General features: G+C 32.0%; 14 protein-coding genes across 14 annotated transcripts; 8 read left to right on the top strand and 6 right to left on the bottom strand.

The window, feature by feature from the left end:
• Window positions 1–64: 64 nt before the first annotated feature.
• T551_02520 (uncharacterized protein) lies at window positions 65–1,236 on the top strand (the record flags this gene model as incomplete). Its single annotated transcript, XM_018374783.1, has 4 exons — window positions 65–473; window positions 521–609; window positions 657–804; window positions 851–1,236. 4 exons carry the CDS (start codon window positions 65–67, stop codon window positions 1,234–1,236), a joined length of 1,032 nt encoding a protein of 343 aa, XP_018229005.1.
• A 645-nt stretch (window positions 1,237–1,881) lies between these two features.
• Window positions 1,882–2,447, top strand: T551_02521 (uncharacterized protein; the record flags this gene model as incomplete). The annotated part of the gene is made up of 3 exons (XM_018374784.1): window positions 1,882–1,991; window positions 2,033–2,120; window positions 2,163–2,447. 3 exons carry the CDS (start codon window positions 1,882–1,884, stop codon window positions 2,445–2,447), a joined length of 483 nt encoding a protein of 160 aa, XP_018229006.1.
• A 462-nt stretch (window positions 2,448–2,909) lies between these two features.
• T551_02522 (40S ribosomal protein S23-B) lies at window positions 2,910–3,530 on the top strand (the record flags this gene model as incomplete). The annotated part of the gene is made up of 4 exons (XM_018374785.1): window positions 2,910–2,974; window positions 3,076–3,297; window positions 3,344–3,393; window positions 3,436–3,530. 4 exons carry the CDS (start codon window positions 2,910–2,912, stop codon window positions 3,528–3,530), a joined length of 432 nt encoding a protein of 143 aa, XP_018229007.1.
• Window positions 3,531–4,316: 786 nt separating this feature from the next.
• Window positions 4,317–5,790, bottom strand: T551_02523 (uncharacterized protein; the record flags this gene model as incomplete). Its single annotated transcript, XM_018374786.1, has 6 exons — window positions 4,317–4,785; window positions 4,833–4,960; window positions 5,010–5,198; window positions 5,244–5,573; window positions 5,623–5,676; window positions 5,734–5,790. The coding sequence occupies 6 exons, from the start codon at window positions 5,788–5,790 to the stop codon at window positions 4,317–4,319; spliced, it is 1,227 nt and encodes a 408-aa protein (XP_018229008.1).
• Window positions 5,791–6,196: 406 nt separating this feature from the next.
• Window positions 6,197–7,508, top strand: T551_02524 (uncharacterized protein; the record flags this gene model as incomplete). Its single annotated transcript, XM_018374787.1, has 9 exons — window positions 6,197–6,228; window positions 6,275–6,342; window positions 6,386–6,554; window positions 6,601–6,688; window positions 6,731–6,846; window positions 6,888–7,098; window positions 7,140–7,269; window positions 7,312–7,396; window positions 7,439–7,508. 9 exons carry the CDS (start codon window positions 6,197–6,199, stop codon window positions 7,506–7,508), a joined length of 969 nt encoding a protein of 322 aa, XP_018229009.1.
• Window positions 7,509–7,593: 85 nt separating this feature from the next.
• On the bottom strand, window positions 7,594–9,617 carry T551_02525 (uncharacterized protein; the record flags this gene model as incomplete). The annotated part of the gene is made up of 6 exons (XM_018374788.1): window positions 7,594–7,872; window positions 7,913–8,148; window positions 8,199–8,694; window positions 8,735–8,854; window positions 8,896–9,146; window positions 9,188–9,617. 6 exons carry the CDS (start codon window positions 9,615–9,617, stop codon window positions 7,594–7,596), a joined length of 1,812 nt encoding a protein of 603 aa, XP_018229010.1.
• Window positions 9,618–10,241: 624 nt separating this feature from the next.
• T551_02526 (uncharacterized protein) lies at window positions 10,242–11,989 on the bottom strand (the record flags this gene model as incomplete). The annotated part of the gene is made up of 6 exons (XM_018374789.1): window positions 10,242–10,340; window positions 10,382–10,489; window positions 10,533–11,290; window positions 11,325–11,723; window positions 11,779–11,883; window positions 11,929–11,989. 6 exons carry the CDS (start codon window positions 11,987–11,989, stop codon window positions 10,242–10,244), a joined length of 1,530 nt encoding a protein of 509 aa, XP_018229011.1.
• A 355-nt stretch (window positions 11,990–12,344) lies between these two features.
• Window positions 12,345–15,454, bottom strand: T551_02527 (uncharacterized protein; the record flags this gene model as incomplete). The annotated part of the gene is made up of 5 exons (XM_018374790.1): window positions 12,345–12,664; window positions 12,719–13,639; window positions 13,697–14,163; window positions 14,222–14,335; window positions 14,382–15,454. The coding sequence occupies 5 exons, from the start codon at window positions 15,452–15,454 to the stop codon at window positions 12,345–12,347; spliced, it is 2,895 nt and encodes a 964-aa protein (XP_018229012.1).
• A 1,306-nt stretch (window positions 15,455–16,760) lies between these two features.
• Window positions 16,761–18,672, top strand: T551_02528 (chorismate synthase; the record flags this gene model as incomplete). The annotated part of the gene is made up of 5 exons (XM_018374791.1): window positions 16,761–16,928; window positions 16,989–17,267; window positions 17,358–18,429; window positions 18,480–18,552; window positions 18,600–18,672. The coding sequence occupies 5 exons, from the start codon at window positions 16,761–16,763 to the stop codon at window positions 18,670–18,672; spliced, it is 1,665 nt and encodes a 554-aa protein (XP_018229013.1).
• A 975-nt stretch (window positions 18,673–19,647) lies between these two features.
• T551_02529 (uncharacterized protein) lies at window positions 19,648–21,500 on the top strand (the record flags this gene model as incomplete). The annotated part of the gene is made up of 4 exons (XM_018374792.1): window positions 19,648–19,866; window positions 19,917–20,364; window positions 20,407–20,598; window positions 20,641–21,500. 4 exons carry the CDS (start codon window positions 19,648–19,650, stop codon window positions 21,498–21,500), a joined length of 1,719 nt encoding a protein of 572 aa, XP_018229014.1.
• Window positions 21,501–21,876: 376 nt separating this feature from the next.
• On the bottom strand, window positions 21,877–23,082 carry T551_02530 (uncharacterized protein; the record flags this gene model as incomplete). The annotated part of the gene is made up of 6 exons (XM_018374793.1): window positions 21,877–22,002; window positions 22,047–22,160; window positions 22,203–22,582; window positions 22,626–22,778; window positions 22,826–22,906; window positions 22,956–23,082. The coding sequence occupies 6 exons, from the start codon at window positions 23,080–23,082 to the stop codon at window positions 21,877–21,879; spliced, it is 981 nt and encodes a 326-aa protein (XP_018229015.1).
• A 251-nt stretch (window positions 23,083–23,333) lies between these two features.
• T551_02531 (ubiquinol--cytochrome-c reductase subunit 7) lies at window positions 23,334–23,806 on the top strand (the record flags this gene model as incomplete). Its single annotated transcript, XM_018374794.1, has 3 exons — window positions 23,334–23,449; window positions 23,496–23,658; window positions 23,705–23,806. 3 exons carry the CDS (start codon window positions 23,334–23,336, stop codon window positions 23,804–23,806), a joined length of 381 nt encoding a protein of 126 aa, XP_018229016.1.
• Window positions 23,807–23,991: 185 nt separating this feature from the next.
• T551_02532 (uncharacterized protein) lies at window positions 23,992–24,913 on the bottom strand (the record flags this gene model as incomplete). The annotated part of the gene is made up of 2 exons (XM_018374795.1): window positions 23,992–24,841; window positions 24,900–24,913. 2 exons carry the CDS (start codon window positions 24,911–24,913, stop codon window positions 23,992–23,994), a joined length of 864 nt encoding a protein of 287 aa, XP_018229017.1.
• A 959-nt stretch (window positions 24,914–25,872) lies between these two features.
• Window positions 25,873–27,444, top strand: T551_02533 (uncharacterized protein; the record flags this gene model as incomplete). Its single annotated transcript, XM_018374796.1, has 7 exons — window positions 25,873–25,924; window positions 26,087–26,271; window positions 26,314–26,551; window positions 26,597–26,919; window positions 26,968–27,169; window positions 27,220–27,333; window positions 27,380–27,444. 7 exons carry the CDS (start codon window positions 25,873–25,875, stop codon window positions 27,442–27,444), a joined length of 1,179 nt encoding a protein of 392 aa, XP_018229018.1.
• Window positions 27,445–27,556: the final 112 nt, after the last annotated feature.

Here is a 27,556-nt window from a genome sequence, read left to right on the forward strand (position 1 = left end):
TTATTCGCCTCGACTGACGTAATTGTATATCATATTAGTATAAATATACTAATTACCAACAAAAATGACTCATATTCGACATATACAGACACTTTCTGGTCATACTGAGCGTATATGGAACATTTCTTTGCATCCAACACTTCCTTTGCTGGCTTCTGCATCATCTGATAAAACTGTGAAAATTTGGTCGATACAAAACGGTCGTTGTATAGCAACATTGGAAGGTAATCATCAACGAAGTATTCGGTCTGTTTCATGGAAGCCTCATGTAAAAGAAGAACGACCTATTCTTGCAACCGCTAGTTTCGATGGTACAGTAGGTATTTGGGAACCTGATTGCGAAGATAAATCAGAATGGGAATGCGTGGCAACATTAGAAGGACATGAAAGTGAGGTAAAAAGTGTTGCATGGTCATCAGATGGTGGGCTGCTTGCAACATGTTCTCGAGATAAAAGTGTTTGGATTTGGGAAGGTTGCTATATGTAATATCACATATATATTACTAATCATTTTTTATAGCTGAAGAAGATAATGAATTTGATTGTTTATCTGTGCTTCAGGAACATACACAAGATGTAAAGATGGTTTTATGGCATCCTGAGGATGAAGTCTTTATATTTTTGTCTATATGTTTATATTAACCTATTGGTTCTAGCGATTGGCATCTGCATCTTATGATAACACGATTAAAATTTGGAAAGATAATCAAGATGACTGGGAATGTTACGCAACTTTATCTGGACACAATAGTACGGTTTGGTGTATTGATTTTGAAAGTGGACTATCACATAATCCGAGACTTGGTACTTATTATTATATTCTATGTTTTTGTAGTTCAATATGTATTAGTTTCTTCTTCTGATGATCAGACGATTAGAATATGGCAACGAGAACTTGTCGCTCAGGACCAGTTGAATGTGATGCCTATTCTTGTGTCTTCTGAGGAAACTTGGGTTCAAAAAACAGTTTTGCCTAAAGTTCATATAGGTGCTATTTATTCGGTTTCATGGAGCAAAACATCAGGAAAAGTCGTTTCTTGTGGATCCGATGGTAATTTGGTTGTATATAAGGAAGACGAGAAGCACTGGATTATTGAAGCTTTGCAAAAGCATGCACATGATGTTTATGAATTAAACTGTTCAATCTTTGGCAATATTTCTGACACCGAATATATTTTTACTGGTGGTGATGATGCAAATATAAATATTTGGGAACTAAAATCTACAAATAGTTAAATATGAGGATCTTGTTTTTACTATGAAAATTACTTAATTATTTAGCATGGATTAAATTATATATTTGAGTTAATAATGCATCATTGATTATGATTTATTCATGGTTTGTTATTATTTATTATCACGCTTTTTAGCGCCCTGGAATTTATTTATCTATTTTTATGGATATAGACTTTATAATAACTATTACAAATTATCAAGGTTTTTATATCAAAAATATATTTAAAAAGTTGTATATGAATCTATATAATATTTCTAGATAAGTATAATATTTATACATATGTTGAAAGCTATACTGTATAATAGCTGGGATATTTATATTTTATATCTTACTGGAAAATCTCTGTATTAAATATCAATAAAAGATATAATGTTGTATATTTGTATTTATTAGAAACCCGTTTAAGTTGTATGTTTTATAATATATATCGTATACTTTTATTTAGAAATACATAGGATATTTAAAAACATATTTATGTTTCTTATTCATTTGTCATATAACTATTTCATTTCCTAAAAATATGTTCTCTATATTCTTTATCGGTATACATAGGATGTATAAATGATATACATTTAAGATAGTTGGTATAAAGATATAGATATACTTGTAAAAGGATATATATAACTCTGTTTAAAAGTCAATTGATGAGTTCATCTCTGGATTCTCTTTCAGAACATAGTATAAGTCAAGAGCCATTAACAATATATGTTTTGGATGTAATACGGCGTCTTGAAAAACGAACTCAAAGTATACTGTAAGTGCATTTAATATAAGTCTATTATTTACATATTTTAGTGAAAAACAGGCTGAAATCATGGAATGTATACGTTCAAAAGAGGCTGTTTTTGCACAGATTACGCAATATCAAGACGTAATATCAAATGTAAAGCATTTTGAGCATTAGCAATATTAGTAAAATGTCTAGATACGTAATATACCAGTATATACGGAAAAAACAATACGTTTAATGCAGGAAATTGCATGTCTGAAGAAGCAGACACAGTGTTTACAGGAGTCTTGTATGCAAATATATAAACAGCGGCAAAATTTGTCTGAAGAATGGGAAAAAATAAAGAAAAAAGAACAAGAACATGATACAGAGGTTTTACGTGCACAATACACACCAGATACACAGAATCCTGCGTTGCCTATGATTATCAAGGTAAAACGTGATCCATCGAAGGTTTTACAGGCACATATTGAGGAATAAATGGGTTTTTATGTATTAATTGTGCAAAAAATACCGAAACAAAAAGTATATGTTAACAACACTGTGGAATGCGTCTAAAGAGCATGGGTATGTTTTATTTTATTGCAAAATCTTGTTTAAAAAGTCTAATTGTTCAATTTATATTTTATACGAAATGCATAAAAAACCAAAAAACAATCTGCGTTTGTTCTAGTAAGGAAAATACTTAAATAGCATATTTACGTTTTTATTGGTTTAGAGTCAGTGCTGAAATGGTATTTTTTACATATTTCTTGGTGGATATACACTGAGTCAAATATTACTATTTTTACAAGAATACTGCTGAGGAACATTATTTACAATAGATAAGATGCAGCGATGTGGTTTTCTATATTCTTCTATCTATTTGCTAGTTTTTGGTTTTTTATTTGAAAGATGTCTTTAGAGAGCGGTCACGTCGAACAATCAAATTTTTAAAAAAAAATGGGAAAGCCGCGCGGTCTGAATGCTGCACGGAAGTTGAGAACGTATAGAAGGGAAGAACGATGGTATGTTCCTGTTTGACTTTTTCTGTTTTTTTTTGCCTGTTTTTTCGGCTTTTTTTGGCTTTTTTTTGGCTTTTTCTTGTAAGATTTTGATGATTTTTCAGGGCAAATAAAACATACAAAGAAAGATTATTAGGAACATTATTAAAATCCTCTCCATTTCAAGGGAGCTCTCATGCAAAAGGAATTGTGCTTGAAAAAGTTGGTGTTGAAGCTAAACAACCCAATTCAGCGATTCGTAAGTGCGTACGCTGTCAGTTGATAAAAAATGGGAAGAAAATAACAGCATTTGTCCCAAATGATGGGTGTTTGAATTTTCTGGATGAGTATATTGTCTATATTTGTGTCGGCATTGTTTGATATAGTCTTTAGGAATGATGAAGTATTAATTGCGGGTTTTGGGAGAAAAGGAAAAGCTAAAGGTAATTTGGCAGAAATATATTTTTTCAAGTAAATGGTTTTAGGTGATATTCCTGGTGTTCGGTTTAAAATTGTTAAAGTATCGGGTGTATCTCTTCTGGCATTGTGGAAAGAAAAGAAAGAGAAGCCGCGATCTTAATTTTGAAAGACATTAAATGTACTTAATGACACAATTGTATGTGTTATGAATAGGATCGCTTGGGATGTGTTTATTATTGATGGAGATCTATTTTTATGATGAATATTAATAAAGGATTTTGTTCTTTTTTATTAACATGTGTTTGTTACGTTATAAGCCTTTTTTAAAGATATTTTAAATATACGCCATAATAGATGACAATGGAAATGCAGGAAGCATTCTATTTGATTTTATGTTTTTGTATAGAATTTATGTTGACCCAAAATACTATATAAATTGTGTAAAAAACATGAGGATTTTTATAGTCCATAATAAGGATTGTTATTGTGGCATAAGGTTTTGTTTTTACATTAGTGCTTTGACATTGATTTATTATATAATCTTTTTCCATTTATATGAACTTGTATGTTTTTTTCTATATATCTATCTTACCTCGTCTTTTACGTACAATATATTTTGCATCGCTTTTAATATATATTTATTAAGATACATACCAATTTGTATTTTTTGTTCTACCATGCTCATTTTTAATTTTTGTTTTTTAATATGTTTTCTTCATAAAATCCTAATAAAATTTAAGATTGAATTATTTAACGTATGATTTAAATATGTCCATTTAATAAGTATGATTTTTCTATATATAACTTTCATATGAAATAAAGATATGAAATTTACTTATTTAAGCCTGTGAGACATAAAATAATTTTTTATGTTAGTTAGACAATAGATGTTATTAACAAATATTGCTAGATTAAAGAATGCTGAAAAATAGATATGAAATATATTCTATTCCGTTTTCCAATTCGATATTAAGATATCACCTGCTGTTTCATCCCCTAAAGATATTTCTATGGCATAAAGCCCAACAACCATAAAGGCTGTTAACCAACGCCAAAGTAGTACGGATCCCATTTGAATACCAAATATTTGTGCATCATGACCATGAAGAGAAAAATGTTGTAAAAGCAAATGAGTATATACTGCAATTAAAATACAAGGAGAGAATGATATTAAAAGACCCATAATTCGTGAAGTAGGCTCTTCATCATCTAGAGAAGGAACATGCTTCACGCCCTGAGAAACACATCGTATGGCTGGCACAATACGAGTTGCTGCATAAAGGACACTTAGACGATATACAAGTGATGTAACAATACTTGGTGTGATAGTAGAAGCAATTGCTCTTAAAAAAAATAACATGCGCCATAGTGTTTTTGGTATTTTAAATGCAATTGAAGACACAATTGTTGTATAACTACAAATATAAGATTTCTTGAACAATTTTCTGTAATAATATTCTACCTTTCCATAATAATAGGAGGAAATGGAAGAATAAACCCTTCTTTTGTCATATTCCTTTCTCTTAATATATCACCTGTTGATTGAAGATTGCTACATATCATATATATGGAATATACCAAATATGCGAACTATTTGTAAATGTTAATTATAATTTAAATATTTTGTATCTATGCATACTAAAAGCGATCCTTCTGCGACATTTCCTCGTCCAGTATGAATCCCATAGGTAGAAATGAATACGGCACATGTTAAAAGAATACCTATCAACGTCGCATTCTGTATACTCACAACAAGAGTCGTATATATCTGATAAAGAAAATAAAAAGATGCAGAAAGAATTCCTCCCGATGCAGAAAGAAGAATAATCTATTTTTATTATTCTACCAAATCAAATAATTTTCATAGCTATACCATCCATGAGTCTGAAGAATTATTCACAAGCCATTTGATACATTGTCCAAGTGCTTGAATGACAAGTAAAGATGTAAATCCTTCCAATAATGTAAAAATAGGAGTTGATCGTGTCAGAAATGCAAGCCATGTATTAGTTATAAAACGAATAAACCAAGAATGTGGTGATTTTTCTGAAATTGTATCCAAAAAATAAATCATTAATGAAGGTACTACCAAAAATTGACTTAACATGATAATTTGTACTAATATTCTCATTTTTGAACGTTTTGTTATAATAGAAAGTAAACAGATAAAGAAATAAAGGAATTCTAGTGATAATGTGTATGCCTTCAATTAAATATTAATATTATTTACTCGTTTTTGCTTGTTTTTATACCAGCCCTGATGTTCGTCCTCCCAAGTCGAAGGCAAGTGCAATAGTTAAAATGAGCTTATGGATTAATTAGTATTTTTAAAAGCATCTGTAATATGAGTTTTCAATGCTTACTTGTCCAAAAGAAATTGTAGATAAAAGTGTTTTTAAGTAGATATAAATAAAACCCATTTTTATGAAAAAATGTATTAAAACTCAGGAGAAAAAGAACTAATGGCTATATATATGTATATATATTGTCTTTATAGATATTCCTGTAAGGATTTTATATTTTTGTATGTTTATTTTCTTATTTCTATGAATAATGGATATCTGAAATTTTCATGAAAATCTGTAGTTGATAATTAGACGTACAAAAAATGAAGTTTTTAAATTTTTGAAAATTAACAAATATTTAACAAGAAAACATATATTAAAATTTGTTCTTATTATTTATAAGTATATTTTTGTTTTCCTTTTGGTTTTTTTGATTTAATAATGATTAATTTTTACTAATTTTATAAAGTTGGTATTTTACTTTTAAACATTGAATATAAAAAGGGTCTATTTTGCTACTTTTTATGAAAAAGTTATTAAAATGGCGGTGAAAACTATTGGAACACATAGTGGGTATTGCAAAGATTTGATTTATTCTATGGATTATATTAATTATCAGAACGTTTCATGCAGATGATTGTCTTGCAGTATATATGTTAAGATTGCTTCCTGAGTTTAAAGATTCGAGTTTTTATTAAACAGCTTTAATGGCTTATGTTGATTATTGTAGAAATTGTAAGATCTCGGGATCCAGAAATACTTGAAACATGTGATATTATTGTCGATGTTCATGGAAAGTATGATGGTGTAAAATATTTTGATCATCATCAAAGATGTTTTAATGAAACTTTTTCAGAAAATTTTAGAACTAAACTTAGTAGTTCTGGATTAATTTTTAAGTTTTTAACATTTATTTATTATTTTATATTTAAAATAATATTTTAGGCATTTTGGAAAACGGATTATTTCTTATAGATTAGATTTGGATTTAGATCATCCATATGTTGATGTTCTTTATGTTAAATTGTATGAGGTAATTATAAATTTTTTCTCGTTGATGATATATGAATTTTAGTCATTTTTGGAAGCAATTGATGCTAATGATAATGGAATTAATGCATATCCATATGATGTAAGACCGTTGTTTAAAACACAGCTTGAATTGTCTTCTTTAGTTGCAAACTTTAATCCGTTAGAAAATTAAATATTTTTTTTATACTGATTGTTTATAGTTGGTGGAATCAGCCTACTGATGATAATATTCTATTTAGTAAATTTTTAAAGGCTAGTGAGTTTATTGGAGCTATTTTTTTAGATCATTTAGATTATTATGGAAAAGCTTGGATTGTAGCTCGTGAATTAGTTCTTGATGCTTTTAAAAAACGTTTTGAATATGATTCTAAAGGAAGAATTGTTGTTTTTGAACAGTTTTTGCCATGGAAGGTTTGTAATATTGATAAACATGTTTTTATTTAAATAAATAGTCACATTTATTTCAAATTGAAAGTGAATTTAATACGTGTGGTCAAATCTTATATGTGATATATACAGATGGTAAAGATTGGAGGGTTCAAGCTGTTCCTATAGCACCTGAGAGTTTTACAAGTAGAAAAGGTATGTATTTTAAAATAATAAAGAAATAATTAATTATATTAGGTTTACCTGAAAATTGGAGAGGTTTAAGAGATAAAGCGCTCTGTTTAGAATCTAATATAGACAATTGTGTTTTTGTACATGCAAGGTAAATATAATTTTTGTTATTTTTTAATTACTTATTAGAAAGTGGGTTTACTGGAGGAAATAAAACAAAAGAGGGTGCACTTCAAATGGCTATAAAAGCTCTTGGCTTTTAAATATTATACATATTAAATGTTTTTTGTAATTATATAAAAGTCTATATAAAAAAACTATATCTATAGTTATATGTATTATCATGTTTTATTTGTTATAAGTATAACTACCCCATATTTTATTTTGATGTTTCCGTGTTGATTTTTGCTTTGTTTTTGAAGGTATATGATTCCAAGAAGAGTGCATAATCCATAATATTCTTAAACTGTAGCAAAAATAGAACCCAGTAATCAAAGCATTACACAAAAAGAATGTCTTTGATGTTTGTAGAAATGTTTCAAAATTTTTATAATGATTAATATAAATAAAAAGATAATAAAAAAACGAAATTATTGTTCCAATAAAAATTAATTTTATATATGCCCTCTAAATGATTTAAGTATAAATAAATGAATAAATAACAAACCTTTAGAAACCAGAAATTGCTTCCTAGACTAAATGTTATACCAAATGAACCTATGAAAGAAGAATAATATGAAATTCTTCCCAAATTTAAAATATTAATAATGATTATCTCGAGAGTCCAAAATAATGAAATTATTTCTATCCATTGTAATTTACGATGTTTAACTATTCTTAAAGCACGCACAATTAATGGTTCATCATCAAGTCTTAAGGCAGGAGAGAAAATAGTTTCTAATCCTGTTGGTTGCTAAAAAAATATTAATAAATGTACTTTTAGAATGTTTAACTTGCTTCTGGAGCAAAAAATCTCTGAGGCGCAATTTCATCATCACTTTCTTTTTGATCAGTTTTGAATAGACTGGATTTTGATTTTAGGAAATAGTTCTGAGAATTAAAACTTTTATTCGATTGATGAATATTAGAATGAATAAATGCACTAGATGGCGACATTGGTAAACTTATTCCTTTAGGAAAACTAAATGATGAATTATATATATGAATATCTTTTGAATCCATTCTAAGAGGTAATGATTCAGGTGGATCTAATTGCATAGAATCATCGCAAGAATCTGTATCATATTGATCTCCTTTTGGATTATGATTAATAGTTAAAGGTGATAAATTTTTATCATGTTTATCTGTACAAGATATTTTTTCCATTGTTTTAAATTCAGTATTTGTCTTTTGTTCATTTTCTATTGGTAGATCTTTTGAATTTGAATCATATAAACTAATCGATATAGGAGGAATAAGGTAAACACATTTAAATGTTAATGCCAAATGCTAAACTATTAAAAAAATACAATTATAACAAAAAACTTACAGCCATAGAAATAAAAAAAAGAGCAATATTAATTTTTGAATAAATTGAAGTATCTGATATTCGTTCAGAGACTATAAATTCAGCTGCAGCACGAATAATATGAATAAATATTTGACATATCTATATTTTAATTAGAAATATATGTAAAACATAATTAATACATAATAATAATTCTTCCCAAAAACACGATGATCTGGTTTCAAAATTTGCGAAACCCAGGTATAATCCCATAAAATAACAAAAATACCCCAGATTATTGATTTCCTAATAAAAAGTTTATAAAAAAGTAAACAATTATTAAAAGATTTTTTCCTATGAAAAGCTATTGTTAAACATTGAGAAAGAAATTTTATATTCCAAAACGAAGTTGTTTGAGATGGACTTTTTAAAAAAACACTTGGAATAAAAGTGCCTATGTTGTTTAAAAAAAAAAACATAGTCTTAGAAAATAACCTAAAATATAATACACAACCATAGAACATGTAACTATCCACCATCCTATGCCCCGTAAACCCCAAATAAAAAGACGGATCCGTAAAAACGATTGAGGTAAACTACGTTTTGAATCAATCGTTTTTTTACTATTCAAAAGCCATCCTGCAAGAGTATTGGATTTTGCAATATAATTCTTTTTTGCTAAATGTTCTTGTACACGAGAAGAACAGAGATCACATACTACGGGATATTGTTCTTCCAAAAATGCCCGATATAATGGAAATGCTGATAAGTAAACATGGTAATCCGGATGGTCTTCGGAGGGAAGATAAGATGCTAGAGAATTGACAATAAATGAATGATTTTTTATACATGTTTGACAAAATGGTGATTCTTCTATTGATTTCAATGATGGCACACTATAGCGTATATTTGAATCTTTATTCATATTTACAATATGATGAGGTACATCTATAATATTCCCTTTCTAAGGAAAAGTCTGTTAGAATCATATTTAACTATATTTATGGTAATTTACGCTGTCTAAATAATTTTTTGCTTGGCATTTTGGACAAAGCCATTCTTTTGGATTTTTTTGGAGTTTTTTTGAGAAAGAGAAATTGCAGTAAAAACATATTAGTTTGTAAGTATTTTTTTGTGTTTTTGATAAAAAAAATAACATTATTTACTCGTTTTTTATTTTAAATATCATTTTCATCGATTTACGTTTGATAAAAAAACATGGTTTTACAGTAATAAAACAAAAAAAAGAAATATATCAACTAAACATTTTTATAAACTGTTTTTAATAACGAAATTAGGGAAATGATGGTTAAAAAATAAGATTATATAGATAATTTTAATTTATAAATATATTGTCTATAAAATGCTGTTTATTTTGTAACCTTAAGAGTAGATATTATTATTTATTTTTAGTACTTTAGGTTTTGAGTTATTTCAAAGTTTTAGAATAATTTTTTTCTTAATGATTTATTTATATTCAAAAATACTAAAATATAATTATCACCAAAAATTATTAATATACAAATTTGAATATTATTTGTAAAAAAATTTATGCGTCGTATTGACCATTTTCAAACTTATCTATATCATAAAATCTAACATTAATTTCTTTACCCCCAAATAATCTACCATCGAGGGCATTGACGGCCTTAATATATTAATATTAAATACAAAGTGTCGTTGACTAACCCTTAATGCACTAATAGCATCAGTAAAAAGAACAAATACTCTTACAATATCGCTAGTTAAAGAGCTGTTAATATTTTTGTATACAAAACATCGTTCAACTTTTCCATACTTTGAAATTTAATATATTAGATAAATACAAAGATATACTTACACTTTTGTTACACTCATCCCCTATTTCTTGCGATAAATCATCATCTAAAGTTTCTAATTCGGAAACATTCGTTAACAAAATTACTTTGCTCATTTTTCCAAATTTTCCAGTTTTTTCGTAAGAACGATTTTTATTTATTATTGAACCTGTGCCTTTGCGATCTTTTGAATGTTTTACAACCAAAGGATTGACAATTCCATCATTAGATGCACCTAAGCCTTTGCCTTTCTCCCATCCATATTTTTTCATTAATCTTTCAGCAAACTTCTTTTGACCAGGCATATTAGAATTATTTTGAGCTTCTGATGACTCAGAATTTTTTAAGTTTTCATAGTTGCTTTCTTTGAAATCAGTTTCTTCTGTATTAGCTGTATTTGTATTATAAATTTGGGGCTCTCGAGTAATAGTAATATTGTTGATTAAAGTTTGTGTATGCTCTTCATCATTAAAGGTATCTATAGGTTGATCCATTGCCTCACTGACTAAATTTTCAGTATTCTGATCATTTGTATTTTTTATAGTAGATGGCAATGATAAAATAGATGTATTTTTTTCATATGAAGGTTCACTAGAATAATTTGATTGATTTATTACTATATCTCTGTTTTGTGACATTGCAACGCGCCGAGCATATGCTTCTTCTGCCGTTTCATCTAACGATATAGAAGGTATACTGTTAATTGGAGTAACATCTTCTGGAAATGTATTTGAAAGTTGTGGAGAATAACTTGCGGGAGGAGCAAATCGTTCTACTAAGTCTGAAAACAAATTTCGAAAATAAAAAAGATGTACCTATATTTTTGTATTTTTCTGTATTGTCTACGTTAGTCTTTCCTTCTTTTTTATTTTTCCAATCAATCATTTCTTGAATTGCTTCATCACTCATTTTGTATTCTTCATAATCATTTGGTTTAAAAGGATCATATGGATCATCCCACAATATCATTTCTACTTCATTATCTTTTATTTTTTTTTTTTTTTTACGGTTTTTTGCTGCTTTTCGACTTTCTGTTCCATCATAGCTTTCATTTATATCTTCATCTTTGTGACTCCAATAATCTAAACTACTGACATTCTGAAGGACAATATGTGGTTGTACGGACACAGCTGAAGATGAGGATGTTGAAGAAATAGTTTTTTTTATGTTTTTTTTTGCTTGTGGAGGTCTACGAATAGGTTGAAATTGCAATGCTATTTTTTCAGTCATTAATTGATTAAAATTCGGTAAAAAAGCGTAAAATAATACCAGCTGATGTCATTCTTCTATGTTCATCTATTTCTTGTGTAATTGTGCTTTTCTTAACTTCAGTTTGTTGTTCTGTATAAGTAATAGGTTCTCGTTCAATAGATCCTTATAAAATCAGGAAAAAAAGACATTATTTAAATTTAAAGAAACCTTTATTGATATCATTGTTTTTAGACGGATTATTGAAGTTTATTTTCCCGTAAAGTGACATTTAATTCTTAATGGATTGATTTTTTTACTGATACATTAGAAGTTAGGATTTCGAAACATTTAATATCAAACGAATTAAAAGTAGAAAAAAAGATAGAATTGTTTTATTAAAGACTTTCTTTAATTATATAATCAATAGAATATATATTCTACAATAATTTATAAAAATACAAATAAAATACCCGAGTATTGTTGATTTTATAAATAATATATCTCATTATATATAATAAATTAAAAATCGTAATAATATACAAACCTATTAAAAACAGAGTATTAATGACTGAGATGTGTGTGTCGACTATTAGGAATTATTAAACAAATAATTAATAAGATATCTATTCCAAAAATTATATCGGTTATAAATGTTTTCCCGAATCAAAAATAACACCGTCATTTCGAACTAATAATATATAATTTGGGCTCTGCGGCTGAATTTGAGGGTGTAAAATACATTGCAAATCAACGAACTTTGAATTATCATCTGCAAAAAATACGGAAAATCGGAATATCCTACACGGCTTACCACTAATCCATATGGAATATGATTGAGTGATATGTTGACCAATAATTTGGATAATATTTACGGAAAGGTATTTGACTTCTTTAATGACTGGAACAAGTCCAACAGCGTTAACTTTGGATTTTGGAGAAATGTAAAAAGATGATTCAGATGACGCTATATTTACACGTTAATGGGATGCAAGGATTTAATGAACAGCAAATGTCTTACATATTCCTATAATATTCCAAACTGCATTCTCTAACACATTCTCTGTATTTTCGGTGAGATCGTCTATCGGAACCTGTCCATTTTTATCAATCGGTGAATTCTGACAAGACATAGGATTTATGTATAAAGGACTGTGTTTGTGTTGAATTTCCGGAAGCATACTATTACTTAAAGCATCCGCTCTATGTCGACCATATTTCTGTATAAAATCATGATAAGAAAATAGCCTATTATAGGTATTATCCAATAAATCTTTTTGAGGGAAAAAGGTATCAAGATGTGAATTAGCATTAGACATGTCCCATAAAGAATTTTGAATGGGCATCCTGGAAGATGAATCAAAATCAGGAAACCCCAAACCTGTCCCATCTCTTTCCAGAAGCCGTGCAGGTTGCATAATAATACTTTCATCTTGGTGTGTAAGGTATATATCAGATAATAAATTGGAATCATCGGTATAAATCTGGAACGCTACTTTTTGTAATGAATTAACCGGTTCATTACTTTCTACTAAAGTTTTATAGTCGGTATTTTTTATGATTTCTTGTGTTTTGATAACGGTATTTCGACCGTCAACTCGACGAATAATCAATGGTGCGGTTAACAATCCTGTCGTACAACACTGCAAAACGACCACCTGATTAAAGCGAATCAAGTTTGAACATTGATTCGGCCCAGTAGAATAAGTCGGGCTAATAAATAAATCCAAAGCCCATATTTGAAACGGTTCCCATGCTTGTGAATTTGCGGTTAAATAGGTCGTTTGAGAACTTAATTCTATATCATAACTCCCTTTGGTTCCTGATAAAACGTTATTCGTTATGACAGAATTCGCAGATGATGATCCAAGAAACCGAATACGGTTGGTTTGTGCTTTCGAGCGGTTAAACAAAGCAATCATGCTTCCGTGGTAAATTAACACTGTACAAACACAAGTAAGCAAATTCGAACAAAAAGGGAAAATAAAGGGTTCCATACTGTCGTTATTCTTACTACTTGTTTTTTTCTGAGGTGCTTTCGATATGATACATATGGGAGAAGACTGGAATTGAGCGAAATTAAATGATTCCTTGTTTTTCCTGTGTAATTGCACTTTCAAACACGTAGAACGTATTTTTTCCTTGCGATCGGAAATATACATTGTTCTAAGATGTGTTTTCCCCCAAACGGGCAATGCCTTTCCAAGACCCGGTCTAAATACAGATCCATCGCTGCAATAACAGTCCATTGACGAAACGCTGAAACTCTCTTCCACGTCCAAAAGCAACGATGTAACATGAATATCCATGAATGCTTCGAGTCCCCGACTGCCTAGATCAATTGAATACGGATGCTCGTTTTGACCCGTTCGTGAAAACATCGATTCTATGGTATGCACATCTTGCAAATAACTTTCGAACCATTTTGCCCCAAGAAGTCGAAGGTAAGGAGGCGGGCATAAATACCTTGTGTCTCAGTGTAAGCGGGATTCTTGCCCGTTTTCAAACAAATGAACAAACATACCTTTTTTCCGTCCCATAACTCTTTTGTGCCACTTTGCTCGTATAAATCATCACCGTATACTTGTGTTTCTGCAATTCCGACGGACTTAGCGAAAGATACTCATCCACAATGCATCTACATCCCTGTTGAGACTTGGCACTGATCCAAACATGTCCTGTACCTTAATGTTGACTCTGGCAATGGTGCATACGACTTAACCAATGAACTTATCGGCTTCCCCCGCCTCACTGCCAACGAATCTCCCGGTTTTTTCACCGAGTGGCCCAACGGGCCCCCTCCATGCATCTTGTAGCACTTTCTTTGCCCTCCTGCCCCTCCATGCAGTCCCGGTCCATAACTTCCATCTCCCATCATCCCGTTAAAACACATATCTCCCCCGTGTTCCTTAAATTGAGGATGGATCCCATGTTCATACCCTATTTCTCCCATTCCCTGCATCTCCAGCGGGCTATTTAGCGTCGGACTATACGGAGTTGGCTCCCCATACAATCCCGTTCCCATATGAAACGGGGATCCACATGCTGCCCCCATCCCATGCATCATCATCGGCCCTCCTACAGGCCCCCCCATTGTCCCCTCATACATAGGCATCAATCCCGGTGTAAACATCTCTCCCGGCATTTTATATCCCATATATCCATACTCTTTATTCCCCATCCCCGGCCCTCCTGGCCCTTCCATCCCTCCTTCTCTATATCCATGGACAAACCCCGGATATTCCTGAAACATCATCTGCTGCAGAGGCATTCCTGAACATCCTCCAAGCTTATCATACCCATATTCCGGGTATGTCCAGTGTGTCGACCCCAATGTTGTTGGAGTCGGCAAACAATGTAAATATTCAAATGTATCAGAAACCCCCATAGGTCCCCCTTCTCCTGTATATATTTCTTGACCTGATCCCGTGTATAAACCTGGTGTTTTTCGGAAATCTAATTCTTGTGCCTCATGCACCAAGGGTACTCCGTGGACCCCATGCATGTGCTTTGCACATATTTCCGGGTGCTCCTGCCCAGTGCCTCCTGCTGGGCCAGAGGCTCCAGATGCTGCATGGGAGCTTTGTCGGCATGTCTGCATCTTGAAATTTCCAGCTGCATCATCTCGTGGCGGCGATGGCAGCGGCTGCAAAGTACATGCTGCCCGGGGCACAGATTCACAGTCTGATCGGCTATATCCCTCACAGAATCCACATGTTGTCCCTGCTATTGGCGCCTCAATCAGTGGCGCACGCATTCTTCTGGCCTGTGCGCCTGTGGGGCCTCTTTTGCCGCCTCGTTTAGAGTCTCCAAGCTCCAAAATATCTGCTCCAAAACAATATCAAGTGCTTCTGTGCCTGATCCAAGTATATGGCGCCTCTAGACGCCGAATAATGGCACGTACAGAACGTACAGAGTGTACAGAGTATTTAGCTGTACTGTTTGCTTATAATGGAGTTCTAAGGCCCATACAAGTGCTGAAACACCTAGTATACGGCGTATATGCGCACTCTATGCGTGGTATATGCACTATGCACGTGTTGTCTGTGTATACTGTGTACACGGTATATGCGGTATATGCGGTATATGCGTTATATGCGTTATATGCGGTGTATATGCGTGCTGTGTGCTATTGTAGAGTGTATATGCGCTGTATATGTGTGGTATATGCGCGGTGTATGCGTGCTGTATGCGCTCTTTATCTGACTTGATTCTTGTTTTTTTGCCTCACGTTGTTTGCTCCAAATTTTACACTAATCTTCTTCACCGCTCTGCCCGTAGGCCGATAATGCCGCTGCTCCGCAAATCCAACCGTGCTTGGTTGAGCGGGCGTCTTCAATGACTTTTTCGGCACGGTAGACTCTCCGTTTCCGTCTATCGAGTGTCCGGGCTAAGCGTTTTCTAGTGAAGCGCCAAAACGCCACGCACGGCGACGAGTGCCGCACCCGTGCGCACCCCGCACTGCTTTAGAGGAGGGCAAAGGGCGGAGATACGCATCCATGCCGTCTTGGGAGGGCATATGGGGAGAACGGGCGCATATATGTGGTATATCGGCGCATATAGGCGCTGATTTAACTGTCTACTGGGTGCTTGGACGCATAGACCTGCTGATTAGGCACGATAGGGTGCAGGTAGGAGTATGAGACACGCACGGGATCCAAGTGGAGTGGACACGCATAGAGAGTAATTGGACACGTTGTATATGCTAGAGCGGTACAGGTGTTTGTGAGGCGGCGATAAATGGGAGAAAAAAGGTTGGATAAACGGTGAATATGGGCGCATATAGAGGGTATATGAGCGCATATATAGGGTATATAAGGGGTTTTGCTGAGTATATGCGGTGCTGCATCTGGTGTTTGGGGTACTTACAATGTTTACGGTGTTTGCGGTATTTACGGGTGCCGCGGAGGGTGAATAGATAGATGCGGTGTCCGCAAGAGAGGCTGAGAAGGGACACGTAGAGAGGTCTTTGAGCGTATATATGCGGTTCTGAAGCGCATATATGTCGCAAATGTGTGTATTTGGAGGCATAGATCGGTATTTGTCCGAAGTTTGTGTCTGATATGTCAACATTTGGGACGCTTTTCCGTGTAACGACGTATGGCGAGTCCCACGGATGCTCAGTCGGGTGTATTGTTGATGGAGTGCCGCCTGGACTGATGCTGACAGCGGATGACATCCAGCAGCAACTCTGGCGGCGGCGTCCGGGGCAGTCGAGGCTTACGACGCAGGTAAGAAGCAGCTACAGGCGCATATAGGCGGCACAAGCAGCAGCAGGCAGTGGCAGGCAGAGAATAAACAGTTTTGGGCTGGACAGAGGTGTTTTGCCCGGTTTTCCCAAGTCTGGGTGGTTTGCAAGCCATGTACGGCTTTGCACGGCTTCTACAGGGTGTTTTATGGGGTTTTACGATGTTTTACGGGGTTTGCATGGCCTTTGTGCGTTTTTTCCGGCTTTTTTGCGCAGATTTGCATGGTCTACATGTGTTTGTAAGGCACTGTGTGTTTTTGTGCTGTTTTATACGGGTTTTGCACTGCTTTGCATGCTTTTGCTTGAGATTTGCATGATTCTGGTCAGTTTTTGGTCAGTTTTGCTTGGTTTTTGGCTGGCCTGTGATGAGACTCTTGGATTGGGTGGTGCAGGAGCACTGACAGTCTTGTAGCGCCTAGAACAGGACCTTGTGGAGATTGAATCAGGTGTAGAAGGGGGTGTGACGCTGGGAACGCCGATAGCATTAAGAATACGCAATGAAGATGCAAGAAAACATGATTATTTGTCTGTGTGCAAGTATCCACGGCCAGGACATGCAGATCTAGTATATTTGTGCAAATACGGATGCCATGCAAGCAGTGGAGGGGGGCGTAGCAGTGCACGGGAGACTGCAGCGCGTGTGGCTGCAGGGGCAATTGCAGAAAAGTATCTTCGGGAGGTTTGTGGGATTGGAATTGTAGCCTTTGTCTCGTCCATTGGGCGTATCCATATGGATTTGGAGGCAATGCAGCGACAGACGCTGCAAGAGAAGCAGAAATCAGGGCAGCAAGAGCATCTAGAAACGCAGCTAGGGGCACAACAAGCAATGCACTTAAGGAGGAGTGCTAAGGAGGAAAATGCTTGTAAAGGTGTGCTAGAAAATGCTCAGGATGGAGCTGAAAAAGAAAAAGATTATTTGGATGAGGATAGATCAGACGAGGAAGAAGTTGTGACAGCGGAATTTTTGTCATTTTTGGCTGGAATAACACAGGAACAAGTAGATAAGTCTCTGGTACGATGCCCAGATGCAGTGGCAAGTGCGAAGATGATAGAGCGCGTGGAACGGGCTCGACAGTGTGGGGATTCTGTTGGAGGAACGGTTACATGTGTTGTTAGGAATCTCCCGGTGGGTTTGGGTGAACCGTGCTTTGATAAGCTTGAAGCAAAGCTTGCACATGCAATGCTTTCAATTCCGTCGACCAGGGGCTTTGAGATTGGCTCTGGATTTAAGGGTTCTGAAACATCAGGATCAAAACATAACGATATTTATGTTTTGGGACAGCAAGTGCAGAACCAAGGGGCGTCTGTAATACCGTCACGGACAGCATTGCGGACGGCTACGAATAATTCAGGAGGAGTTTTGGGAGGTATTTCGAATGGTGAACATGTTTTTTTCAAAGTTGCATTTAAGCCCCCAGCAAGTATTGGGAAGCCTCAGGCAACTGCGATGTATGATGGTGTTGAGGGTGTTCTTGAAATTCAAGGTATATACTTTGCTTGTGGAGGATTTGATGTGATTAAAGGGTTTTTATAGGACGGCACGATCCAAATGTTGTGCCCCGTGCTGTTCCAATTGTTGAATCAATGACTGCATTGGTTATTATGGAGTAAGTTTTTTGTATATTTTGGTTTTTTGGGCATTTATATTTTAAAGTGCTCTTATGATCCAATTGTCTCGACAGACTGCTCGCAGCTTTTTGCCATCTATGGACAAGAGGATATTATGATTGGTGACCCTTCTTATGTATTGTATTTGGTCTTTTTAAATATTTTGCATTTTTGTTTCTGACATAGATTTGATCTAAGAATCGATTTCGATCTTTATTAAGTTGGACATGTCCACTAAATTCAAGGCTAGCTGTTGTAAATATGTTAGACTTCTTGTTTGGTATTTATACTATCAATTGTAGCAATTTTATTCATATGTTATTTATATTAAATGTTTGATTATATATTTTACGATATGCATTAGGAAAAATTAACATTGTTTTAATATTTTTGATTCAGTTTGGATGCAATGGTCTAAAAAAATCATTTAGTTTTTATATCATAGGATGGTGTCTGGGTGAAATGGTTCTTTTATATTAAGGTCTTGATATATCTTGTAAATATTATATATGTTACCTATCTATATTATATATTTTACATAATGGTTTCAATGCAATATTTTCCAAGCCTGATGTTTTGGTCGTTTTTAATAATAATGAACTGGAGGGACGTCGAATATTATAGTTTTTTTTATAATATTATTTATACGTTGGCTTATAAAAAAATAATTGGGCAATTATGATTATGTATTTTTGGGGAATGTCATTAAGGTTTTTACTTTGAATCTTTACAATTGTAGTAGCTGTAGCTTTTTAAATACTTCAAATAAGACATGAAAGACACATTATTGAACTGAATTTTTTTTTTATCTTGGATATATTTATTAGTGAACATCTAGAATTTATAGAATATATGTATTTTGATCATAAAGTAAAGTTAAATATTAGATTTATAACTTTTGTTTGAAAAAAAAAATCCGAATTTTTGCTTGTCTTTTTTGAAGTTTCCCATATAGTCTACGATGAAAATTCAAGATCCAGCTTATCTATTAGAAAACGAATATAAGCATGTAGAATTGTTAAGATATATTTATGAGTTAATATGATCTATTAGGAGATAATTTTATCCTCTATTGATTTTTTCTGGTTATCTGAATGAGCCAAAATAATCCATTATTACAATACAAAGAAAAACGTGTTTTACCAAGTTTGCAACCAATGTTACAGAAGAATATGCCATTTCAACACACAGAATATGTTAGAAAATCGAAGAAGAAATCATCTTCTTCATTTTCTGGTGATTTTTTAGACGATTGCTTTAAAAAACCGTGTTCTACAAAGCTTTTTAATTATAGTGAATGGAGAGAGACACAGGTCTAATTAAAGGCAGTATTTGAGTGGCTTAGGATCTAATATCTTCCTAGAATTGGGGAGGTGTTAAGGAAACGAATCATATTCTTAAAACAACCAATTTAACTAGTGGACGGAAAGTTATCAACAAATATGAAATTATTCGTGAGATTGGCCGTGGTGTTCATGGAAAAGTAAAACTTGCACTGGATCTGCTGTCAAATGAGTATGTTGCATTGAAGATTATTGAAAGAAATACCAGGAAACGTCTTGGGAGAAATGAAACATCTTCTCAAGAACAGAAAATTCGTAGAGAAATAGCAATTTTGAAAAAATGTATTCACCCTCATGTTGTTCGGTTGAAAGAAGTTATGGATGATCCTATGAGTAAGAAAATATATCTAGTTTTGGAATACATGGAAGGAGGAGAAGTTATTTGGAGAACTTCTGACGATAAGCCTGCTCTTACGATATGGCAAGCTCAATCTACATTTAGAGATGTTGTTCTTGGTCTTGAATATTGTGGGTTTTTTGTTCTTATTAGGAGGAAATAATTGTTTTTAGTACATTATCAAGGAATTATTCATAGGGATATTAAACCTGCTAACCTTCTTTGGACTAAAAATCATGTTGTAAAAATTTCGGATTTTGGTGTTTCATATTCCAATACATGTTTATCTGAGGAAGAAAATGAATTAGAGCTTGCAAAGACAGCAGGGACTCCTGCTTTTTTTGCTCCGGAATTATGTTATTGTGGTAGTAAATTCTTATTTTTAGAATAGACTTTAATCATTACAGATCCATCTAAACGCTCAACTATTACTAAAGCGATTGATATATGGGCATTAGGAATTACTCTTTATTGCCTTTTGTTTGGTTGTTGTCCTTTTACTGCAGATGGAGAATATGAACTGATGAATGTTATTTTGACAAAGCCGCTTGAAATTCCTTCTACTCCAGATATAGGAGATGATGCAAAAGATCTTTTGAGAAGATTATTAGAGAAAAATCCAGATAATCGGATAACTTTAGAAGAAGTAAAACGACATCCTTGGATTTTAGAAGATATTAGTGACCCGGTATCTTGGATAAAAGAAACGGATCCTAGGAATTACCAGCTTTTGGAGGTTACACAACAAGAAGTGGATGGTGCTGTTTCTATTGTTGATAAACTTAAACGCAAATTAACAAAACTTTCATCTAAATTTTCCCGATTAGCTATTGTTATAGGACTAAAAAAACACAGTCGAAATATAAGTTCGTCTCAAGCACAATTATCTCCTCATAAAAATATAGAGAAAAAAATGCCTGATCAAAGTTTAAATAATTTAAATATTATATCGCACGCTGTTCGTAACACTAAGATTAAATCGGTATCTACATCGTCTCATATAAAAAAAATAATATATGAACAATATGACAATAGCAACTTATCATCTTCTGAACCATCGATTACTCATACAGAGACTAATATTGGATTCCCTAGAATGACACGATCAAGAGCATATTCAAATTTAAGTGCTCATACTCTCCCTAATTTTTCAAGATTTGAAAATTATAATACATATTATATAATGGATGATAATTCTCTTATGGAAAAATGTATTAATGATGAACAAGAAATGGGGATATTTCTTGATTTTAAAAAAAAGACATAATGAAGATATTAGCATGAATATTTTTAAATCTGTTTTCTTTGTATTAAAAATACAAAAAGTCTTGGATTCATAATGTTATGTAATAATAAAATATTAAGAATTTATAAATTATGTTTTAAAATAAAACTTATAAAGTTTTTCATGTTTCTAGAATATTTATTTGAAATAGAGTTCATTATTTTATATTGTCATTTATATTTTATAAAAATTGTTTTATCCCTGATACATATATAATGATTTGTAAATTTTGCAAATTCTAGTGTTAAAGAATGAAATTATAATATTTCAAAATTATATATATGCTAAACATTTATAGATTATACTTAATTGAAAATATGTCAAAATCTTAATAAATCTTAATAATATAAACCAAATATTAATTAATATGCTCATTGTGATGTTTAATTCGAAATAGCCATCTACTTACTAACTCGAATGTTAAAAAAGTAACCATAGAAGCTGGAACAGCTCGAATAAGATTTGTACCCATACCGGAATAAAACTAATATATTCAAATTTTATTTATTAAAACAAATAGATAAGTACACTTTTCCATCCCTCTTCGTTATATATTCGACAAAAAGTATGGAATATTCCCCGATATTGAATTTTTGAAGAATCATTATAATGTTTTTGAGTTTGAATACGCGTGCGAATAACCTTAATTAAATTAAAAAATTGAAAAATATTTGTTCACTTTACTTCATGAGGATAAGTAATAGAACTAGCAATCATTTTAGACAAGAGGGAAGCAGAAATAACTTTGATACACAGTGATTGATTTGAATTTGAAACATTAATAAAAAAAATATCTTTAAGAAGCTCGTACAAAGGAAATTGAATAGCCACGTGTGTTACTCCAATTAAAGATGGAGTTAATCCTTTATAAAATGAAAAAATTCCCTCAGATTTATACATTCTTTGAAAAGCATCAAAGGTATTTTGATAATATGTATGTGAATAAGAATTTTGACTCATTAACCTGGTTTTAACGATCCAAATAGGGTTTGTCAAAATAGAAGAAGCAATACCCGCTGTAATAGCTGATTTCATATTTACTATCCATAAAACTGGTTTACCAGCTAATTATTTATTAACTAAAGTGAGAAAAACTGAAATGGTTACGTTGTGAACCATAAGAACGACTATAAATAGTTTTACAGTGCTCATATATAGTAAAATAAATGGCCCATGTAGGTAAATATCCTATCATAAGCGGCCCAAGGCCTCTATAAAATCCTCGAATGCCATTTTCATTCCAAATTTTTGAAAGTGTATCTGAATATTTATTGTTGATAATGGCAGAAAAAACAGATATATAATACCAAAGAATCCCTGATATTCTTGCACCTTTCTGTTCACAACCAAAGTACTTAATTTTAATTGAAGCCTTGTTTTGATCACGTCTAATTTAAAAAATATCAGCTTTTTTCGAAAATGAAATATATTTCTTACCTAATGGGCAGACTATAATACTTGAAAAAACGCCTGATAATGCACCAGAAATTGCAGTTAATGTCTCATCCGGTATTTTCTTAACACGTTTACTAAATTCTTCTTTTCCTATCCAATGATAATCCATTTTTAAAGCCGTTTTTTCAATAAATGGCTTTTTGTACCGCTCTTTTCCATGAATTCATTCTTTTATTCATGAAAACTTGTAGTTTTTCTTTTATATGCGATAACTGATTACTTTTTCAAAAAAAAAACATACTTTTTTTTGCTTTTCTGTTTATAAGGTTATTAAGTTATCGAGTACACATAATATCGATCTCACGTAATTAAAAAGAATTTCAAAAAGCTTAAAAAGCCTTTAAAAAGATAAAGAAAGCTATGCAACCACCAACACTTATTCAAACTGTTCTCAAATATAAGACTCTTGCAACTTTTTTGCGGCCGATTGCAGAGGGTTATGTAAATCTTGCAGGATATAGAAAAATTGGATTGAAGTATGTGTTTTTTCCTGTTTTTTGAGCTGTTTTGATATGGTATTAGATATGATGACCTTATTCCAGAAGAAAATGATGCAATGCAGAGTGCTTTAAAACGGTTACCAAAGCTAGAAGGCTATGATCGTGTATATCGATTACGTATTGCCTCACAATGTTCGTTAGCTCATACACTTTTGCCAGAAAAACAGTGGGTAAAAGCAGAAGAAGTCTTGTGCATAATTTGAGAGTGTTTATGTACTGACTATGCTTTAGGATACACGGTACATTGATCCTATTCTACAAGAAGTAGTTAATGAAATGAATGAGCGACATGATTTAGATACTTTGATTCTAGAGAAAAATCTAAAACATTAACAAAAAAAGATGAATATATTCTAGATAACATGGATTGACATGATACTTTGTTGGTGCTAGGTGTTTTTTTGGTGAATATAATGAATAGTGGTGTGTTTTGAAAAAAAAGCTAATTGGCATTTATACGTATTGCTTTTTTATGAAAATGTTGTATCTTTTATGCGCTACAGGGTTAATTTTTGTATTTAAATATCTATTGCTCTTACCCACATGAACCATGATGCTATGGATCGATATGGTCTCCAAGGTTCAGCCATTTCTATCATTTCTTCGTAACTCATGTATTTCCATTTTCCTTTATTTGGCTTTGATATATTTTTTCCTTTCATTAATGCCATACCTCTTTGAATTCCTAAATCACCTGTACTTAAAATATCTGTTCTTTTTAAGGAAAATAAAAGAAACATTTCAGCAGACCATGGACCAATGCCCTTGATAGTGGTAAGACGTTGCATAATTCCCTCGTCTGATGTATTTGAAAAAAATTCAGCTGAAAGATCTCCAGAAAGAAAATTGTTTGCAAGTGATTTTATATATTCTATTTTTTTGAAAGAACATCCTGCTAAACGTAGATTCTCTGGAGACATATCACGTACTGTTTGTGGCATAGGAAAGATTTTTGCTTCCGAAGCTTGTGAGTCGGATGATTTGTTTTCCCTGTTCTGGGGCTGCTTTGTTTCATCTGGAAAGAATAATTTTATAAATTTTCGATATACTGATGCTGATGCTGAGTTGCTTAATTGTTGACTTAAAATAGCACGGCATAAAGACTGGAATGGATTGACAGGTTCCATAAGACCCTCTGGAGAGAATGGTTTGCATGGAAAGCGTTCTGATAAGACTTGAAATCGAGAATCTACCTTTTTAAGATGATCAAGTGCTTTAGACAATAATGTTAAATATGTTTCTGAAAATATTGGTTTTAGAAAGACATTTGAATCTGATGTATTCCACTGTATTATAATTGATTCTTTATGTCTTTTCTTATCGTCTTTTAGTAATATTTCACTTGATCTTTTTTTTGATGTTAAAGATCTATATGATTTATTAGAATACTGTTTTGTCTATTAGAAAAAATAACAGGAATAACTACTTTTCATGAAGCATATTTTCGTTTTTATGAGTCTTTTGTATTTTTTTAAACTTATCAAATAAATTTCTGTTGAAGATGGTTTTTCGTATTCAGTCACGTGTTTTCATATACTTGATATTTTAAATGAATGCCTATTCTATGATATTTAGTTTTTCATTTTATTGTATTTTTTCTCTTTTTCTTTTCTTTTTTGTCTTTTTTTTTATTTTTTACCAACTCTGAATTGAACAGTTTCATTAATAGATTCTTATATAAAACAAAAGTTCATTTTACATAATTTCCTCTAAAAATACATTTAAATATGTTTTATATTATATATTAAAACTATAAAAAAGAATAATCTTTCTATCTTTTATAAATACTCTTTGTATTTAAGTATTCAATTATAAAAATTAACGTTGATACGATAAGCGATTTGCACCTTATCAATTATCTACGCGCAAAACAATATGAAAAATATACATAAAATACAATATATAAGGGGCCAGTAGTACACATAAAAACAAGTAGTTTGAAAGCGTTTGTCATATGTTCTTGATATATTCTGCTGCGTGAAAAAAAATGCACAGATTTACCTCTTTTTAATATAATGCTTTTCTGTTTTGCATTCTTCCTTTTTTTTATTAGTTTCTTTATAAAAAATTCCAAATTCCATTCATCAACACCCCCATTCTGCACTTTTATTGGCTCTTTTTTATCGATATCTAGCTTCCATATACAAAAATGCCGAGCTCTGATTGGTGGATTGTGATTTACAATTTCCGTATTGTATGCGTTCAAGTTTCGATGCTATATATAACTAGAAAATCTTCCAATTTTTTCTGAAAATACAATTCAGCGACATAAAGTGAAGAAAAGGTAAAAAAGATGAATACTTCTTGGAAACATTGAAATATAAGATTATTATTAATTATAAATAGAATAAATTGCCTGGGAACTCTTTTTGAGTGGTTTTTGATAGCATATAATTAGTATGTTTTTAAAATTAATTGTTTTATGGATTTATATAATTCGTTTAATTTCAGGTAAGTTGGATGATATGTGGTTTATTGTGAAATATATGTTATTTTTGGAACATATATAGATATTTAGAGGTATATATGCTATATAAAAATATATAATGGGTGTATATATGCCCACTGTAATAAATTTTGATTGGGATTTTATGAAAATCTAATTATCGATAGCACGGACTTGTAGTGAAGATATATATGTTAAAACACAAAAAGATCTTTATTCTCTTTCAGAGTGTACAGTACTTATTGGCGATATTTATATAAATTCTTCTATTTCTTTTATTTCTCTTGATGGTATTGAAGAGATTGATGGTAGTTTACTTGTTACGGGAAATAGTGATATTGTTACATTTTATGTAAGTATTTTGAAAAATATAGACATGATTTATTTTTATTAGGCACCAGTACTTAAAATTGTAAGTGGAAAAGTAGAATTCAATACTTTGACAGCACTTGAAAAAATAAGTTTTCCACATCTTACTTCAGTAAACACTTTAACCCTATTCCATTGTGCTCGGCTTGAATCTCTTCAATTAAAAACTGGGATTACATCTATTTCTAAACTTACTGTTTCAGACACGCTGTTGCGTGAATTAGAAGGATTTGACATGAAAGTACTTTCTTCTTTAGATATTAGTAAATCATAAAATTTTTTGTTTTTAATTCAATTAATAATTATAGATAATAATAATTATTTAATTCATTTTAATATGTCGAACCTTGTTAAAGTTAGAGGACCCTTAGTTTTTATGCAAAATGGCCAAATTCAAAATAGGAGTGGTTTCCGTCTTTCTTTCCCTTCTTTAGAAACTATAGGCGATTTAACTGTACAAAGTGTTTCTCTTATTGAGATGGATAATTTGAGAAACATTACTGGAGATTTTATTATGACTTTAACCAGTGTGAAAGAAGTTAATTTAGGTAAATTGTCCTTTATTTTAGGATCATTAGCCATATACAATAACAGCGACTTGGTCACCCTTGATTTCCCAAGCTTAGTTTCTGTAGATAATATTTCGCGCTATTATTGATTCAATCTAAAAGATATTTAGATTGGTGGATCCTTTTTGCTTAGTGATAATTTAAAATTAACTGCTATTACTGGTTTTCCTCAAGTTTCAAGTATTGGTGGTTCGGTTTCTTGGACGGGGCCTCTCAGTACTATTTCTTTGCCAAGTATTAATGATATTAAAGGTACTCTGAAAATTATATCAACGGTTGCGTTGAAATGCCCAGATTTTTCTAAATCACGAGGTATATTTTATAAAATCGTTTTAATTTATATTAAAATATCTACTTTTTAGCTATCATTCAAGGTGCTAATCCAATATGTAGAAGTGTTGGTTCGGAAACTGGTGGGGCTTCTAGGAAGGGAGGCTCCAGTAGTAGAAAGAGTGGTTCTAATAAATTCATTGGAGGTAATTTGGTTTTATTCACCGATTTAGTTATTTCTAAAATTTAAAGATTTAAATTTCTTTACTATTGTCGAAGTTATTTGCATTCTTGGAATTTCGCATTTGATGATTTAATTTATAAAATATTTTTTCGTAATATAATCTAATTATTGCCATATAATTAGATTTCAATTAAACTTTTTTTTGAAAGAATTATATCAAAGTTTTTTTGAGTTTAAATTCTTTG

This window comes from Pneumocystis jirovecii (assembly GCF_001477535.1).
Source record: "Pneumocystis jirovecii RU7 chromosome Unknown supercont1.11, whole genome shotgun sequence".
Classification (NCBI taxonomy): domain Eukaryota; kingdom Fungi; phylum Ascomycota; class Pneumocystomycetes; order Pneumocystales; family Pneumocystaceae; genus Pneumocystis; species Pneumocystis jirovecii.